Source organism: Zootermopsis nevadensis, unplaced genomic scaffold (genome assembly GCF_977971745.1).
Source record: "Zootermopsis nevadensis isolate Lab colony 2312 unplaced genomic scaffold, Znev_1.0 Znev_ptg000011l, whole genome shotgun sequence".
Lineage (NCBI taxonomy): Eukaryota > Metazoa > Arthropoda > Insecta > Blattodea > Termopsidae > Zootermopsis > Zootermopsis nevadensis.
The window spans coordinates 14,945,573-14,961,557 of NW_028259143.1; the positions used below are offsets into that span (position 1 = coordinate 14,945,573).

The 15,985-nt window shown below is 40.2% G+C and overlaps 1 protein-coding gene across 1 annotated transcript in view; it reads right to left on the reverse strand.

The window, feature by feature from the left end:
- The window catches only part of Picot (putative inorganic phosphate cotransporter protein picot), a 100,433-nt gene extending 85,204 nt beyond the window's left edge, over positions 1 to 15,229 (reverse strand). Inside the window, exon 1 of the mRNA XM_022075988.2 lies at positions 15,088 to 15,229. Within this exon, the coding sequence (XP_021931680.1) occupies positions 15,088 to 15,169 (82 nt within the window). The 5' untranslated portion in view covers positions 15,170 to 15,229. The remainder of the gene's footprint in view (positions 1 to 15,087) is intronic.
- Positions 15,230 to 15,985: the final 756 nt, after the last annotated feature.

The window sequence follows — 15,985 nt, forward strand, 5'->3', positions numbered from 1 at the left end:
TATAATAAGTATATATTAAATCTTGTCCGTCTAATCACAATAAATTCTTATTAAATATTAAAATATTACAATAATTAACATTTAAAATATTTAAAATATTAAATGATGTTCTTTATCGAAATATTCGATTTACATTAGATCATCATTTTTTCATGTTTCACGACATGTTTCAGTTCCTAAAAGAACCATCCTCAGGTGTATATAATTATATAAAGCTTCAAAACGATAAATAATTTCAAATACAATTTTTATACATTATGCTAGCGTACATTTTTATCAGATTTTTACCAGATATAAAACGATGTTCTTTTTCAGAATTTTATTCCATTTTTAATAACACACTCGATGTTGTTCTGTATATATATACATCATGCTCAATGTGACTATATTTCTTGCAATATTTTTATCTATTATTTTGAGTTCTGTCAAACGTTTTTAAAATACAACTTACATAAGGAATGTACGTTTCTAAAGTTGTAATTAATCGAACCGAAAATAAAAAAACATCTATTACAAGAGTGAGTTACTAAATTATGCCCTTATCATTACTTTTAACGTCTACTCATGGAATATGGGGTTTTACCAACAGTCAATGGTAAAACCCCGAAACAAGTCGTGAATAGTTCTTTTTTCCGGCTTCTACCAAACTGTTGGTAAAACCTAGGTTACTCTGGTGAACGTGGAGGCCAAGGCATTGGACCGTCTCTGCCGATCCTCCTGGAAATGTCCTGTCTAGGTACGCGTGTACCTGCAGACCCCAATGAGTTGGAGCACCGTCTTGTTCCAGAATGATATTTGGCTGTAAGTGCTCAATTTGTGGTACTGCGTACAGTTCCAGCATGTCCAGGTAGGTGTTCATGTTTATCGTCTGCTCTTGAAAAAAGAGACATTTACAGGAAGATGGATCGGCAGAGACGGTCCAATGCCTTGGCCTCCACGTTCACCAGACATAACACCACTGGATTCTTTCCTGTGGGGTTTTGTCCAGAGCAATGTGTTCCGAATACCAGTTAACGGACCTGAAGACCTGAAGACCCGTATCAGGAATGCGATCTCGGCTATTCCAGCGGACATGCTCCACAGAACATGGCAAGAGCTCGAATATCGTCTGGACGTCCTCCGTTCTACCAAGGGAGCCCACATCGAGGTCTACTGAGGTCAGTAAAAAACTTCCAGAGTTTCACTGGAATCTGCCGCATACCGCAATTTGTTTGCAGGCCACAATTTTTCAAAACCCCGAATTGACTTTGTGGACAAACTGTACATCTTCGCACTCACCGCCATGAGAACCTATAATCCTAATAGAACCTGTTTATCGAGAACCAGAATCATTTGCTTTGCAGGCCGATGTAGAATATCAAAAGCATTCACTTCAAAACAATACATTCGCTCCAATATATGAAAATAATCTGGATATGAACATCTCCAAAAAGCTACACAACAAAAATAGTAATTGAGTTTTAAGCTTGTCGATATAATTTTACACCTAAAGATGGTTCGATGAAACCGAAACATGTTATAAAAATGTTCCAAATGTAAATCGATTATTCGATGTGGAACATAAAATGATATTTTAATTATCTTATTTGTAAATTTTAAATTTTAAATATAATTGTGATTAGACGGACAAAACCGAATAATTAATTTTAATATTTGATTCACAATATGACGCAATTATACTGTCTTATGGAGAACCACAAAAACAAAATGGGTTTCCCAACCTCCTGTGGTCGCCTTGTTGACAACCTGAAGTCCGGTCTAAAAGCAATTACAATGAATAAACCTAAGGCATGACATGTAAACAACACAACTTTCAATCACTTCCGGGAACCCATTCGCTGGTTATCCTTGTCCACTTTATATTCTCAGTGTATGTTCCGTTTTAACTAAGGTTCCTTGACATATCGTGCCTGTTTGCCTCTTCGAACGAAGTTCGAGATTTCTCGACGAATTTACATTAGTTCATAGTTAATACTTCAGGATCAGCACCGAAGGCCTGAAGAATTTCAGTTTGACTTGTATCAGCCCACAATAAGGGCTCATATGAGCGGCTCACGTGAGCTTAAGCGACTGCTGGGGATAGAAATCCCCGCAAAATGCACTGGACCCTTTCAGACGAGAGCCGGTGAGCCACTATGCAGCTCTCCCCGCTAGTAGCGGCTACTGGCGGGGATAATTTTGCCTACTTTAACATGGAACCCTTTCACACGTGGCTCAGTGAGCTGCAGATCAAGGCAGTCTAGCCAACGCATTTATACGGGAGAGTCACATTGTGGGGGGAAAAACTCCAGTAAGTTGTTTGTAATAGGTATTATTAAGTTGGTAACTCTAGCGGAGGGTCATGAGAGCCGAACTCTCTGAATTGCATATCGGCTCAGCGAGCCGCTCAGTTGAGCGGCTCACGTGTGAAAGCAGTCTAACATACAAATGATTATATTTATAGTTTTGATGCGTCATGTTTGTGTTTAATATTCACATATATATTTATTATTCAAGTCATATACACAAACTTTTAAATTATTGATGTTAAAATTTAAAATTTAAAATTGATATTCTGCGCCATTCATCGTTAACTCGATGGTACAATGTTGCGCTTTAATATTTCTACATGTTTCGATGTCATAGCATTATCTTCAGGTTTTTATATTTAAAACTATTCTATATTTATTAATGCAAGCTTTTCGTTGATTGTAGATTGTAGATTACTATTGTGGGTATTTTCTTTGATCTTCTTATTATGTTGCATATTATGTTAGTTGTTCATTGTTCTGTGAAATTATTAACAATATAATTAACATTTGAGTTATTAATATTATTTATATGAAATATAAATATATATGTGAATACAAATGATTGCACCAGCTAAGCTCCACACACTGGTGGTTAGTTTAAACAATCAACCAGCCAACATTTTTAAATAACGCTACTGAATACTCTTTTGTTGTACGAATGTGTCTTAGTTAAACTCAAAAACAGAAGTAAAATATAACAACTCTCCTTTTTCTGAACAGCTACTTTGTTAACCTGGCTTTACCAGGCTTCGAACTAAGGCTACGTTAGGGAAATCTGGGCTTGAACCGCTACAAATCTCTTCCTTTGGTCCGAGGATCCTCCTCAGTAATCATATTTTTAAGCTGAAACGTCAGGAAGTCAGAAGTTTACAATTGCCGAACGTGTGTTCACAAGGCGTTCAACATATTTCGAGCATTAACGAATACTGCTAAGACCACTCCAACATATCCGTCGGTGATTCGTAACCTACAGGTGAGCGATAAGGCGGACACTTCATTGTCATTGTCCTGGGTCACTGTGTACAAACGAACGATTCCTTGCTAACAAGTTCTATTGTTCCGGGAACAGACTTGTCTGTGCTTCAAAAATTAACCGAAAAAGCACAGGAAATGGGGGTTGACAGTAATGCTTAAAAGTTTTTCGGAAAATTTAAATTTCTACCTGCTTTCGTGCCATTTCGGGCAGAAATTAAATTCGTTCTTCTTAAGACTACGGAAACGTCGACAAGTTCAAACACGACACCACTAGTGGGTTATTTATTTATTTATTTAGTGTTCTGTCTGAGGACAGGTCCATATGAACAGGATCCTTCCATCCTTTTCTCGGACTGGGACCTGTACATATACGTTCTTGGCAGATGATCCAGAAGTGGTTTGCCATTGCCTTCTTCTGTGTGTGAATGGAGTAATTGTTGGGATGCCACGGAGGGAAACTCCGTGTTGCCTAGACCACGGCCTTGCCCAACACAAGTTATAAATTCGGGCACCGCCGGGAATCGAACCCGAGACCCCAGGATTACAAGGCCAGCGTTCTAACCGCTAGACCCCCGTGGCGGTATTTACTGCAGATACAAATACATTATTCGAAATATAACCACACGGCAGTCACATTTACCTTCCTTGTGTGTCATGAACTGTTTACCACATCCAGAAATATTTCAAATAAAACTCGTCGATCCTAACGAAGTCAGCATTCTTTAACAACTGTTTCCATCCTTCGTGTTTGTCACACACCACGATCTGCCAGTCCAGAACTATCACCATATATGAAGGATTCCTAAACGTCTACCCAAAGAAATAAGAATTTAACGTCCGTCACATAAATAAAGCAAGTAACAATTATTTTATAAATAATTATCCGTGATATAACGTCAGAACATTACATAACCAAACGCTTAATTGAAGTAAAACAGAAGGAAATAATTTCTCCCACGTTCCGTGTGAGAACTTCACAGAGACTATAAGAGATGTGAAGTCATGGTGGACGGTAACACGAAGTAAAGCTGTAGGCGTTTTGGGGGGAAGGCAATTAATCGCATCGAGGGTGTTCAACAACAGGAGCTGAGGAGAATGTCAGGATCTAACAGGGAGAAAATATCAGAAGAACGCAAAATGAAACGAAATTCTCTCGGGAAGAGATCGTGTTAACTGAGGACTAGAGAGTGTATAATAGCAAAACGTATCTCAGGAAAAAAAAAAATACGGTGTAACATGAGGTATGGATTGAACTGGCTCAGTACAAGGTCAAATGGACCCTATTTACGGTGGGTTAAGACAAAATCTGTATGTGGTCAAATTCTCGTCGGGAGCCTCAGTCAGATAGAGGCGATGATGAGGGTAATTCCAACACCCGGGCTGTGCAACACGCAGCCACTCACCTCGCTGATGTATCTTTCCTGATGACAGTCAGTATTTAGTACCCCAATTAGTTGTTACTTGTTCAACACATCTCCCATCATCACCTCCTAGAAAAGAGGTCCTTAAAACACTAACGCAGAGACGTTTCTAGAAACCCGGCCGCAGTTTAATAAGAGTTGGAGCCCCCATACATCGTAGCCTGTCACCCCCCTCCATTCAAATCAACTCCAACCTAAAACACACGAGATGCACTGACGCCCCCGTTCTGAATAATAAAAAAAATTTTCGGACAACCTCGAAGTCACTTTTTTAGTGTTTCATTATTTTAAATTTTTATATTAAAAATTGTATCTTTGTAGCTGGGATCAAAATTATACGTTATGAAGATCACATACATTTTTGCAGTTATGTTAGGCTGCCTGATTGCACAATAGGTCCGTTAACCCTTTGAAGCCGAAGATCGTCTGAATATTATTTATGAATTCAGTCCGTACCGCGAAGAAAACACTACACCTCACCATTACGAAAATCAGCTGGTTAACCCTTTGAAGCCGAAGCTCGTCTTCATAATATTTACGAATCCAGACCGTACCGCGAAGAAAACACTTCACTTAACCATTAGAAGTCGAATCAGGCGGTACCACATAAGATTTAACAAAAGAACATCCCGGTCAAAGCCTTAAGACCCGGGGGACGGCCATCCCGCGCGCCTGACTGACGGGCGAGACATTAGCCCAAGGAAGAGAGTGGATCGTCCCGTCTCTCTGTCAAATTTCTTCTCACGAAGCTGTGGACCTCGTGGAACTATTTCCGTCGCTCCAATAACTTGGCCGAGTGCCTTCCTTCCGACTGTCCGCCGCCAACAAGACCCAGCCTTGATACATGTTTCGAGACTACAATGAAAACTAAACAATTTTCCGTGCAGATGTGTCCAAAAGTACATATTTCGCAGAAAGCTACACACTTCTTACGATCCACACCATAACCCAGAAATTCATACGAGGCCTTCACGGCGGTCAGTGATAATGATGAAAGTGTAGAAGCGGACTGTATTACCGACCTCTCGGAGTTACTGCGTCCTTCTGAATGGCAAACGCCCTTGTTTAGCACATCATTACGATAGAAACATTCACGAACACGGAAACAGCAACAACTTCTAGACAGTAAGTGTTTTCCTAATGGTAACAAAACAACTTCGTTATCACCAGGTATATCGTAATTCTAACCCTGGTTTCCAAGGTCTCTGAAATAATTACTGTACAAATGTAATGCGAAAAATACAACTTTTCACAGGCTATAATGGCCACTGTAAAAGCTGATGTCATTTCCATTACTAATATTAACATGGCGTCTTTTAGTGGTAACTAAAAGTGCGATTCATTGCACCACAGACTATCCTGATTGTCGCCGCAGATGTGTTCCTCGAAGACATCGAGAAGGGCTAAATCACGTGAACATAAGACATTCTTTCAAAATTCCAAACCTGACCGGACTTGGTCCACTGGTAAACATTGTAACAAAGTTTTCGTTGTTTTCCTCAGTACCTTCACTTAGGCCACGACCGTTTCCTTCCACATCCTTTCCAATTCATTACTCCCTCTCATTCGACGCTAAGATACTGAAAGCGTCGTAAAAGAATTGATAGGCAGTGTCGGACACTGCCGCAGTTATTTCCGTGAAAACGTCAATCGTGTATAGTATATTGAAATTTCCTTCATTTTTATAAATGATTATTTCTTAATTGGTACACATCCATACTTGTCCCAGGCTCGTCAGATGCCGCCTGAGTTGTCCGAGCGCGCTTACGTTGCCTATATTCGCGGCAGTACTGCGCGTTGGTTTTGGGTCCGGGCCCGGCGTTTTCGGTGTCATTCTCTTTGGAATTTTGTGCTCTACGCATTCGTTCCCGATTTTTGTAATTCTGGTTGTACTTTGCTCTCATATATCGCGACATTTTAAGAAAATCGGGAAATTTTCAAACTTTTTCAAATTTACAGCCTCGTATCTTTTCCAGTTTTTGAGATACACACTTGGAGGCCAGGATGAGTTGTAACATATACACTCCTCTTCAAAACAACACTTGGTTCACTCTGATCGGATAATTAGTCTCTGAGATATGATCCCGTTTATGGACACGTGTCGAAATCCGGAAAGTCGAAAATCGTGGGTTCACTTTGCGCGTGCGCAGTTCGCGACGTCCGGCCGCCACGAATGTCGGAGCGGTACTGGCACAAACTTTCATCCTTGCTCTTTAAAACGAGACTAAGATGGCGGCGCTATGTCTATTTTTATCCGAGTTATTGAAGTTTGAAATTACTTCGACAGAAACTGTCGCTCATTTGGGAGCGATTGCCGGCATCGATTTTAAAGACGTTTTCACGTCAAAACCACATACAAAACCTCTATTTCCAAACATGTACTGTCCTGTTATTTGACTGAGACCGCAGAGGTCTAGCGCCTGCGCACTACCACAATCTTTCTCAGGACGTGTGCCACTTGGTGCCTACTGACAGATGCAGCGAGGAGAGTTTAATAACGTGACTCTAATGAGCACATAACGCTTGTTACTTGCTACCTGTACTAAGTAAACTAAGAGTGAACACAGTTTATAAATAAATTTGTAAGTAACAAGGCCGTTAAATACAACTGTTTATAATTTGTATTCAAATAAACCGCACGTTAATTGCGAATTCACGGATTCATATTTTTATAACCTGAGAGATAGCCTAATTATAAGCGTTTATATGTACGACACGTATTTTAAACATTTGTTTTGGGTAAGTGGTCTAGCGGTTAGAACGCTGGCCTTGTAATCCTGGGGTCTTGGGTTCGATTCCCGGCGGTGCCCGAATTTATAACTTGTGTTGGGCAAGGCCGTGGTCTAGGCAACACGGAGTTTTCCTCCGTGGCATCCCAACAATTACTCCATTCACACACAGAAGAAGGCAATGGCAAACCACTTCTGGATCATCTGCCAAGAACGTATATGAACAGATCCCAGTCCGAGAAAAGGATGGAAGGATCCTGTTCATATGGACCTGTCGTCAGACAGAACACTAAATAAAATAAATAAATAAATTATTCAGAAATAGCCACGGTGGTCTAGCGGTTAGAACACCGGCCTTGTAATCCTGGGGTCTCGGGTTCGATTCCCGGCGGTGCCCGAATTTATAAATTGTGTTGGGCGAGGCCGTGGTCTAGGCAACACGGAGTTTTCCTCCGTGGCATCCCAACAATTACTCCATTCACACACAGAAGAAGGCAATGGCAAACCACTTCTGGATCATCTGCCAAGAACGTATATGAACAGGTCCCAGTCCGAGAAAAGGATGGAAGGATCCTCTTCATATGGACCTGTCGTCAGACAGAACACTACAAATAAAAAAAAAAGTGAGTTAAGAGCTAACATTTCTGCCTTCTAGGACGTAGCACGAAATAATCAGGTGACACTGACCACACAACACGGCGCTAAATCTGATAAAACCGCCATTTTCATACTCCCTACCGTCAGAGCCTCAAATATCACGGATTAAAACCATCTGACTACTCTGTCCTCTTAACTGGACTCTTAATATTAATCCTTGGTGTCGGCAGCTCATTTCAGCAGACGTTATGACATGTTTCTCCTTACTTCTTTGTTACTGTGAATGTGTTTCAGTGATATTAATCATATTTTCTTCATAAGGTAGTATATTTGCGTCATATTGTGAATTAGGTTAATATTTTAATATTTTCCGTCAAATCACAATTTTAATAAGACAATAAAATATAAAATATTTAAAATATCATTTCACGTTCCGCATCGAATGATCGATTTACAAATTGGAACGTCTCTTACGACATGTTTCGGTTATATTTAACCGTCCTCAGGTATAAATTAGATTGGTAAATTTAAAACTCGAATTACAATCATTTACAATGTTATGCAGTTTATTGAAATGTTCTTATCAGATTACTCTTATATATTAGAACGAAGGTATTGTTTTTTATATAGCGTGGTTCATCTGATGTTCAATATTAGTCTGTAAAGCAATGATTTAAAGAAAATATTAATAAATATGGAGTAATATAGAAAACAAAATGATGGAATTAAATAAATAGTAGAATGTTTAAGTAAAATAAAATAAAATTAATTTAATAAAACATACCGATGATGAGTTGATAGAGACATGACGTGTCTAGCGGAAGACATCTAGAACGTGAAATGATATTTTAAATGTTTTATTATCTTATTAAAATTGTGATTTGACGGAAAATATTAAAATATATTTTCTTCAGTGGCCAGTGTGTACGTGACCAGCCAAATGAGAGAGGTCATGAATAATTCGTCAGGGGACTTTCAGCACAAGCGTGATGCATCATCAGTAAAGTTCCCCAGAATCATCATTACTCCCTCCACGCGTAGAACAGAGGTCACAGTGAATTAACAGGATGATAAGTACACAGTAGTACATTCAATGACAGTCTGGTTTTAATTTAACTCTGTGCCTGAATGCGGTCGATGGATCCCGCCTTTCATACGCAGACAAATCCTTGATCCCTTCAGGATAATAATTAGACGCTGGTAATTCTTTTATCCTAAGCCGACTTAATTCCAAAAGTATCTTATGCATTATATTGCAGTATCTTATCAGCGACAAGGACAGAAAAACCCGAGTCTCAATAAAACCTAATAAATCCTTCCACTTTATTATAATCTCAACTAATTAGTCAAGTTCTCTGTGAGCTGTTTGTCTCGTACTCAGAGACACGCCCACGTCACCATGGTTACGAGATTTGTTTTCTTTCCAAAACAATTATACGAGGTGCAATCGGAAAGTTTCAAGACTGTGTCAATAGAGGGCGAACCGGACGTAGTACGAGCTTCTGCCGCTAGGGGGTGCGGCCTACATTCATAGTGAATCAGTGTGCCAGCCGGCATCATCGAATTAGCATTTGTTTCTTAGTTACGGGCGTTTTGGTAGTGCATTACACCGACCCTCCTGCGATTTCGGAATGGCGTGTGCATCAAATTTTGCCAAAGACTCGCCAAAACGGCTACGGAAACCTATGAAATGCTAAAGCAAGCATTTGGGGAGTCCGCAATGGGTCGTGCACAAACTTTTATGTGGCATTCACGTTTTAAAAATGGCAGAACCTCTGTCGATGATGACGAGCGTTCTGGACGACCATCTTCGAGCACAACGCCCGAAAATGTTACGAAAATTCGGCAGGCCATTCACGAAGATCGACGTCGTACCATCAACGACTTGTGCGACATTGTTGGGATAGGCTATGGGACCTGTCAGCTGATTCTAAAGGAAGAACTCCACATGCGACGCATCCTGTCTGAGGACCAGAAGCAGAATCGACTTCTCGTTTGTCAGGAGCTCAAAGATCTTGCAAAAACCGACCCCAACTTCCTTTCTAAGATCCGTGTGACTTCTTCCTCTTCCCAAAGATGAAAATTCAGCTAAAGGGAAGGAGATTTGAGACGATAGAAGAGATTCAGGCAGAATCGCAGATGGTGCTTGACAGGCTGACAAAGAAAGATTTCCAGGGATGCTTCCAGGCTTGGCAGCGGCGCTGGGATCGTTGTGTTCACTCCCAGGGGAACTACTTCGAGGGTGATGGATGAATTTAATACCTGAGATAAGTGTACGGGTTTTTATAGGCGCAGTCTTGAAACTTTCCGATCGCACCTCGTACAAGAACTGCACAAAGTTTCTCACATCCGTTGCACATATCAAGAAAACAACTCTACAGCTTCATGGTAGAACTGTCTCAAACTATTCGTCTTTACAGTACTCTGACGTTTACAAAGGTTCTCACTGTAAATGAATGATATTTATTTAACCTGATCAAAATTGTTGTCTTCCTGCATACAGTGTAAACTTTACTTTGATTTAAAATCTTCACAGTCTCGTCTAACACCGTTTTCTGTCCAAACGGAATGTTTTTTTTCCAATAAGTGTGTGAAGATGAATGAATCAGTCACTGATTCCTAATACCTTCTGGTTCAATCAGTAACATGAGCAGTAAAAGAGTTTTCCCAACCATCGATCGAGCCTCTTTCAGCCGTGAAAATTAACAACAGGCTAGAAATGTCTTTTCCTACAGGCACAGGTTTGCGCGTTAGAATTTCCTATTCAGCATGACTTCTGGATAAGTTATTTATCTCACAAATGCGACAAATAAATGCCTCTAAGTCATCGGATTCATGAAACTCCTTAGCAGCTTTTAATCCGTTTAATTAATCCGCATTCGATCCTGCAACTCATCTTTCCATTCGTCTCGAAACTGTAGAATGTGATAACTTTCAAGTGACTGTGTCTTATGATGAGATTTGCTGCAATCATACGAACTTCGCCTCACTTTGTACGACGCATCGCACAGATTTCCGGGTTCGCCCTTAATGACTGATGCCATATCAGTTTCAGAATGCTTCAGTTCATCGGGTTTGTCTCTGAAATCAAGGCAAGCTTACTTTTTACGAAAAACCCGCTGTAATTCTGCTGCAGCCATGAACCGCTTAGTACAGCTGCTACTAATACACACACTGGGGCATCTGGTGGATTTCAATCACCAATACGCGTAAATCCAAAATGTCATCATATTTAAGTTGATTTTGTAATGTATAAGATGATCGCCCTGATGATGGAAACAGCAAGGACCTCTGAAACGTTGGTAAACTTCTACCTGACTACACGGCGCTATACAACCCAGAAGACGGAAATCTTCATACTCTGATGACGGAGGCAGTATGACCTCTGAAACGTTGGTAAACATCGACCAGACTACACAGCGCAACAACCCAGAAGACAGAAATCTTCATACTCTGATGACGGAGGCAGTATGACCTCTAAAACGTTGGTTAACATCTACCAGACTACACAGCGCAACAACCCAGAAGACAGAAATCTTCATACTCTGATGACGGAGGCAGTATGACCTCTGAAACGTTGGTAAACATCGACCAGACTACACAGCGCAACAACCCAGAAGACAGAAATCTTCACACTCTGACAACGGAGGCAGTATGACCTCTGAAACGTTGGTAAACATCTACCAGACTACACGGCGCTATACAACCCAGAAGACAGAAGTCTTCATACTCACCGCCGTGAAAACCTCAAAACTTATTTACGACAAATCTTCATTTCCATCTAATTACATCCCACGCCCAATCATATTTCATTAATATAATTTCAAATTATACTTTCTGTACCTGACCAGCCAAGTGGTCTACTTACTCAAAATTTTCCAGTCATACGATCATGTTCTTTCCATATGTTCGGTTCAAAGCAAACTCCTCCATTTAATCACCATAAAAATAAGCTTAAAACTTAAAATATTCATAAACTCCATTAAAGCCTATGATTCATTTAGAAGGAAAGTACTGTATAATATTCTCATCGACTTTGGTACACAGGTCAGGCTTATTAAAACGTGTAGGTAAATATTTGTCAGACACGTTTCCTATTCAGAATGGTCTGAAACAAGGAAAGCTTTACCGCCATTGCTTTTTAACTTTGTTGTAGAATACGCCATTAGGGAGGTTAGAGAAAACTAGGTGGGACTGAAATTGGATCGCTTGTGGTCTGTGCTGATGATGTAATTATATTGGAGGATAACGTAAATACCATAAAGAATAACACAGAAGCACTAATTGAAGCTAGTAAATAAGTTTGTCTAGAAGTAAACACAGAGAAAATTAAGTGTATGTTTATGTCATGTCACTATAAAATTGTAACGTAAAGATAGCTAATTAATCCTTTGAAAATGTGGCAAAGTTCCGATTAAATTCGGGTAATGTTTTTTACCATTCAGTTCAGAATCTTCTCGTCTGCTGTCTAAAACTCAAAGATTAAAATATACACGATTATAATTTTGCCTGTAGTTTCATATGGAAGTGAAACTTGGTCACTGACTCTAAGGGAGGAACGTAGACTGAGGGTGTTTGCGAACAAGATGCTGATGATAATATTTGGACCCAAGAGTGATGAATATAATTATATTGGTCAAGGCAAGGAGGATGAGATGGGCAGGGCATGTAGCCTGCATGGTATAGAAGAGAATTCATATATGGGTTTTGGTGGGCAAACCAGAAGGAAAGTGACCACTATGAAGACCTAGATCTGGATGGAAGGAAAATGTTACATAGGATCGAACATAAATAGGATAGGGTGATATGGACTGGATTCATCTGGCTCAGGATAAGGACCAGTGGTGGGCTCTTGTGAACATCGTAATGAACCTCCAAGTTCCATAAAGATTTTGGAATTTCTCGAGTTGCTGAGTGACTGATGGCTTCTCAGGAAGGACTTGGTTCCATGGAGTATACAAGTGTTAAGTAAAGCCAAGATGAAAAGTATAAACGAGCTAATTAATACGTAAATTACAGTTGGTTGGTTTATGAACACAGTGACGCATCTTAAAACCGATATTTATGTTTCCCGGAGACACTTGCTTTAAATTACACAGTGGAACACCTATCTGGTAAATGTGTCACAAAGTGGTCAGCTTTCTCGTTGACTTGTCAGGATAAGAATAATATTGAAAGCTGCTTCCGTGTATTGCTTAAGTGAACACGAAATGGAAACTTTGTTAACAGTACGTCCGAGCGTCGCATGTTTTATGACCAAAGCTACTGAGTTTCATCGCCCTGATGATGGAGGCAGTATGACCTCTGAAACGTTGGTAAACATCTACCAGACTACACAGTGCAACAACCCAGAAGACAGAAATCTTCATACTCTGATGACGGAGGCAGTATGACCTCTGAAACGTTGGTTAACATCGACCAGACTACACAGAGCAATAACCCAGAAGACAGAAATCTTCATACTCTGATGATGGAGGCAGTATGACCTCTGAAACGTTGGTTAACATCGACCAGACTACACAGAGCAACAACCCAGAAGACAGAAATCTTCAGACTCTGATGACGGAGGCAGTATGACCTCTGAAACGTTGGTTAACATCTACCAGACTACACAGCGCAACAACCCAGAAGACAGAAATCTTCATACTCTGATGACGGAGGCAGTATGACCTCTGAAACGTTGGTTAACATCGACCAGACTACACAGAGCAATAACCCAGAAGACAGAAATCTTCATACTCTGATGATGGAGGCAGTATGACCTCTGAAACGTTGGTTAACATCTACCAGACTACACAGCGCAACAACCCAGAAGACATAAATCTTCATACTCTGATGACGGAGGCAGTATGACCTCTGAAACGTTGGCTAACATCAACCAGACTACACAGCGCAACAACCCAGAAGACAGAAATCTTCATACTCACTCCTGTGAAAACCTCAAATCATACAACGCAAATATCAGTTCTAATTCCCGATATAATTTCGGTTTCCGTTGCATTTTTCTCGTTTCTCTTTAATGGAATATTTTCGTGAACGCATTTCATGAATTAAAAATGACAGACATCACGACGGTTACCTTCAGGGCGACGATGGAGGGCAATAGGCTCCTCTGAAACGTCTGTCAATTTCTGTCAAGAGTCCACGAATGGGGAAATTCCAGAAGATGGTAGTTTTTTCATTCTCGTCGCTGTGGAAACCTCAGATTCTCCTGGTGACACGAGATTCGTTCAAATAACACGTCGGTAAGATATGAAACTTCTTCTACATCACATTTAAAAGGTGTGGAATTCTCAAAGTTTCTCCACACATCGCACTCTTTTGTTGTATCAGTTGCAAAGAATTTGAGTCTGCTTTTTACAGAGGGATTTGTAGTTGGTATTATGTAAATCCTATATGCTACGTGTTCTAGTAATTTAACGTGCAATAAACTTGCTCGTGTTTTCAGATTACAATTTGTAACATAAATTTCCTCGATCTTCGAAAATACCAAACACGTCTAAAACCTTATTAGCAGTTAAAGATTTTTCACGACTGGAGCCATGTCAACAACAGAATGATCTATTTAAACGCATAATTCTTAACATATAAAATTATTTTATGTTGTGTACAAGGCTTTGAACAAACGAACTATTTCGGGGTACCGGTTACACGACCTTTAACCTGATACCAAGTTTCTGACCGCAGGAATTACGAGCCGGCCAGTTCGGGGTACAACACGTCCACGGATGATTTCAGCAACGCAACGTAAAACGTAATTAAAGTCTGTAAGTTACGCGCATGCGAGTGCACGGATATTAATTTCTAAGCTTCACCCAGAAATTCTAACCTAGAAACGTGGCGAGGCTGAAACAATAGCAAGGTCAGTCAGCTCAGTGCGTCGCCTCAGACGGTGAACAGCACTAAACATTCCACTCAGCTTTTGCGAAAGATTATACGCGCCCTTACCTCAGACAATGAACGTCTTGGTTCTATAATCGTCACACGCTTTTAAAAACTCTTATTCTATCAACGTCATCGAGACCATCGCTGGCAACGAGAGAGCCTGTCTTGAATATGAAATGCCTTCCTTACCTCTGGGTGGCGGGGGATCGACGTCCACGATCCTGACCTGGCTGCTGTTTCGAGTCTTGGGACTTATCTCCGAAGCAATCATCGTATGCACTGTCACCAGCCGTCCAGAAGGAACTGAATGGCTTAGCGTCCGCGCCGCGTTTTCACATGAACGCTCTGACCAATCAAAAGGCCGCTTCCCCGTCACTCCCACTCTGAAGAGGGGGAGAGCAGGAAAGGTAGGCAACCAGGGCACGTAGCAGTACAATACCCACGTTTAAATGAGCCAGACAAAATAACATTTTCTAAAGCAACAACTTTTTAGCATTTTACGTAACCAAGGCAACGTTTTGAAGAAAAAAAAATGTCTTGATGTGACAACAGAGGGTGTAAAGCTACTTATAAATTAGTTATCTGAATTCATATCATTATTTTCTCGGTACATCCATACTGTACACGTTACATTAATAAAAACCTTCTTCTAGTAGCCATTCTCCGAAGATACGGTTGGCAACCCCTTTTATATACTGTCCTAGAAAATCACTTCTTTCACGAGTGACGTATTATTTAATGAGTTAAAGAGAAAAAATGGAATAATTAAACTATATATGGTGGCTAGTAAACGTAATTCGTTTATTTAGTATTCGAAGAACAAAAACATTCCACTTTCTTTTTAATATTGTCGTCCTCCATCTATACTTTTGTCTTCAAAGTTAAACTATTTCACAAATATTTCAGCATCAACAGCGGTGTTATACTAACTTTTAACTGAAATAACAAAGGAGTCAGTCTGTCAGGAGAACAGGTACGATGAATGGAGAATTTAGGGAATTTAAGAATCTCATAGGAGAGACGTTTGGAATATGTAAGGACAATGTCATGGAATAGCCACGGTGGTCTAGCGGTTAGAACGCTGGCC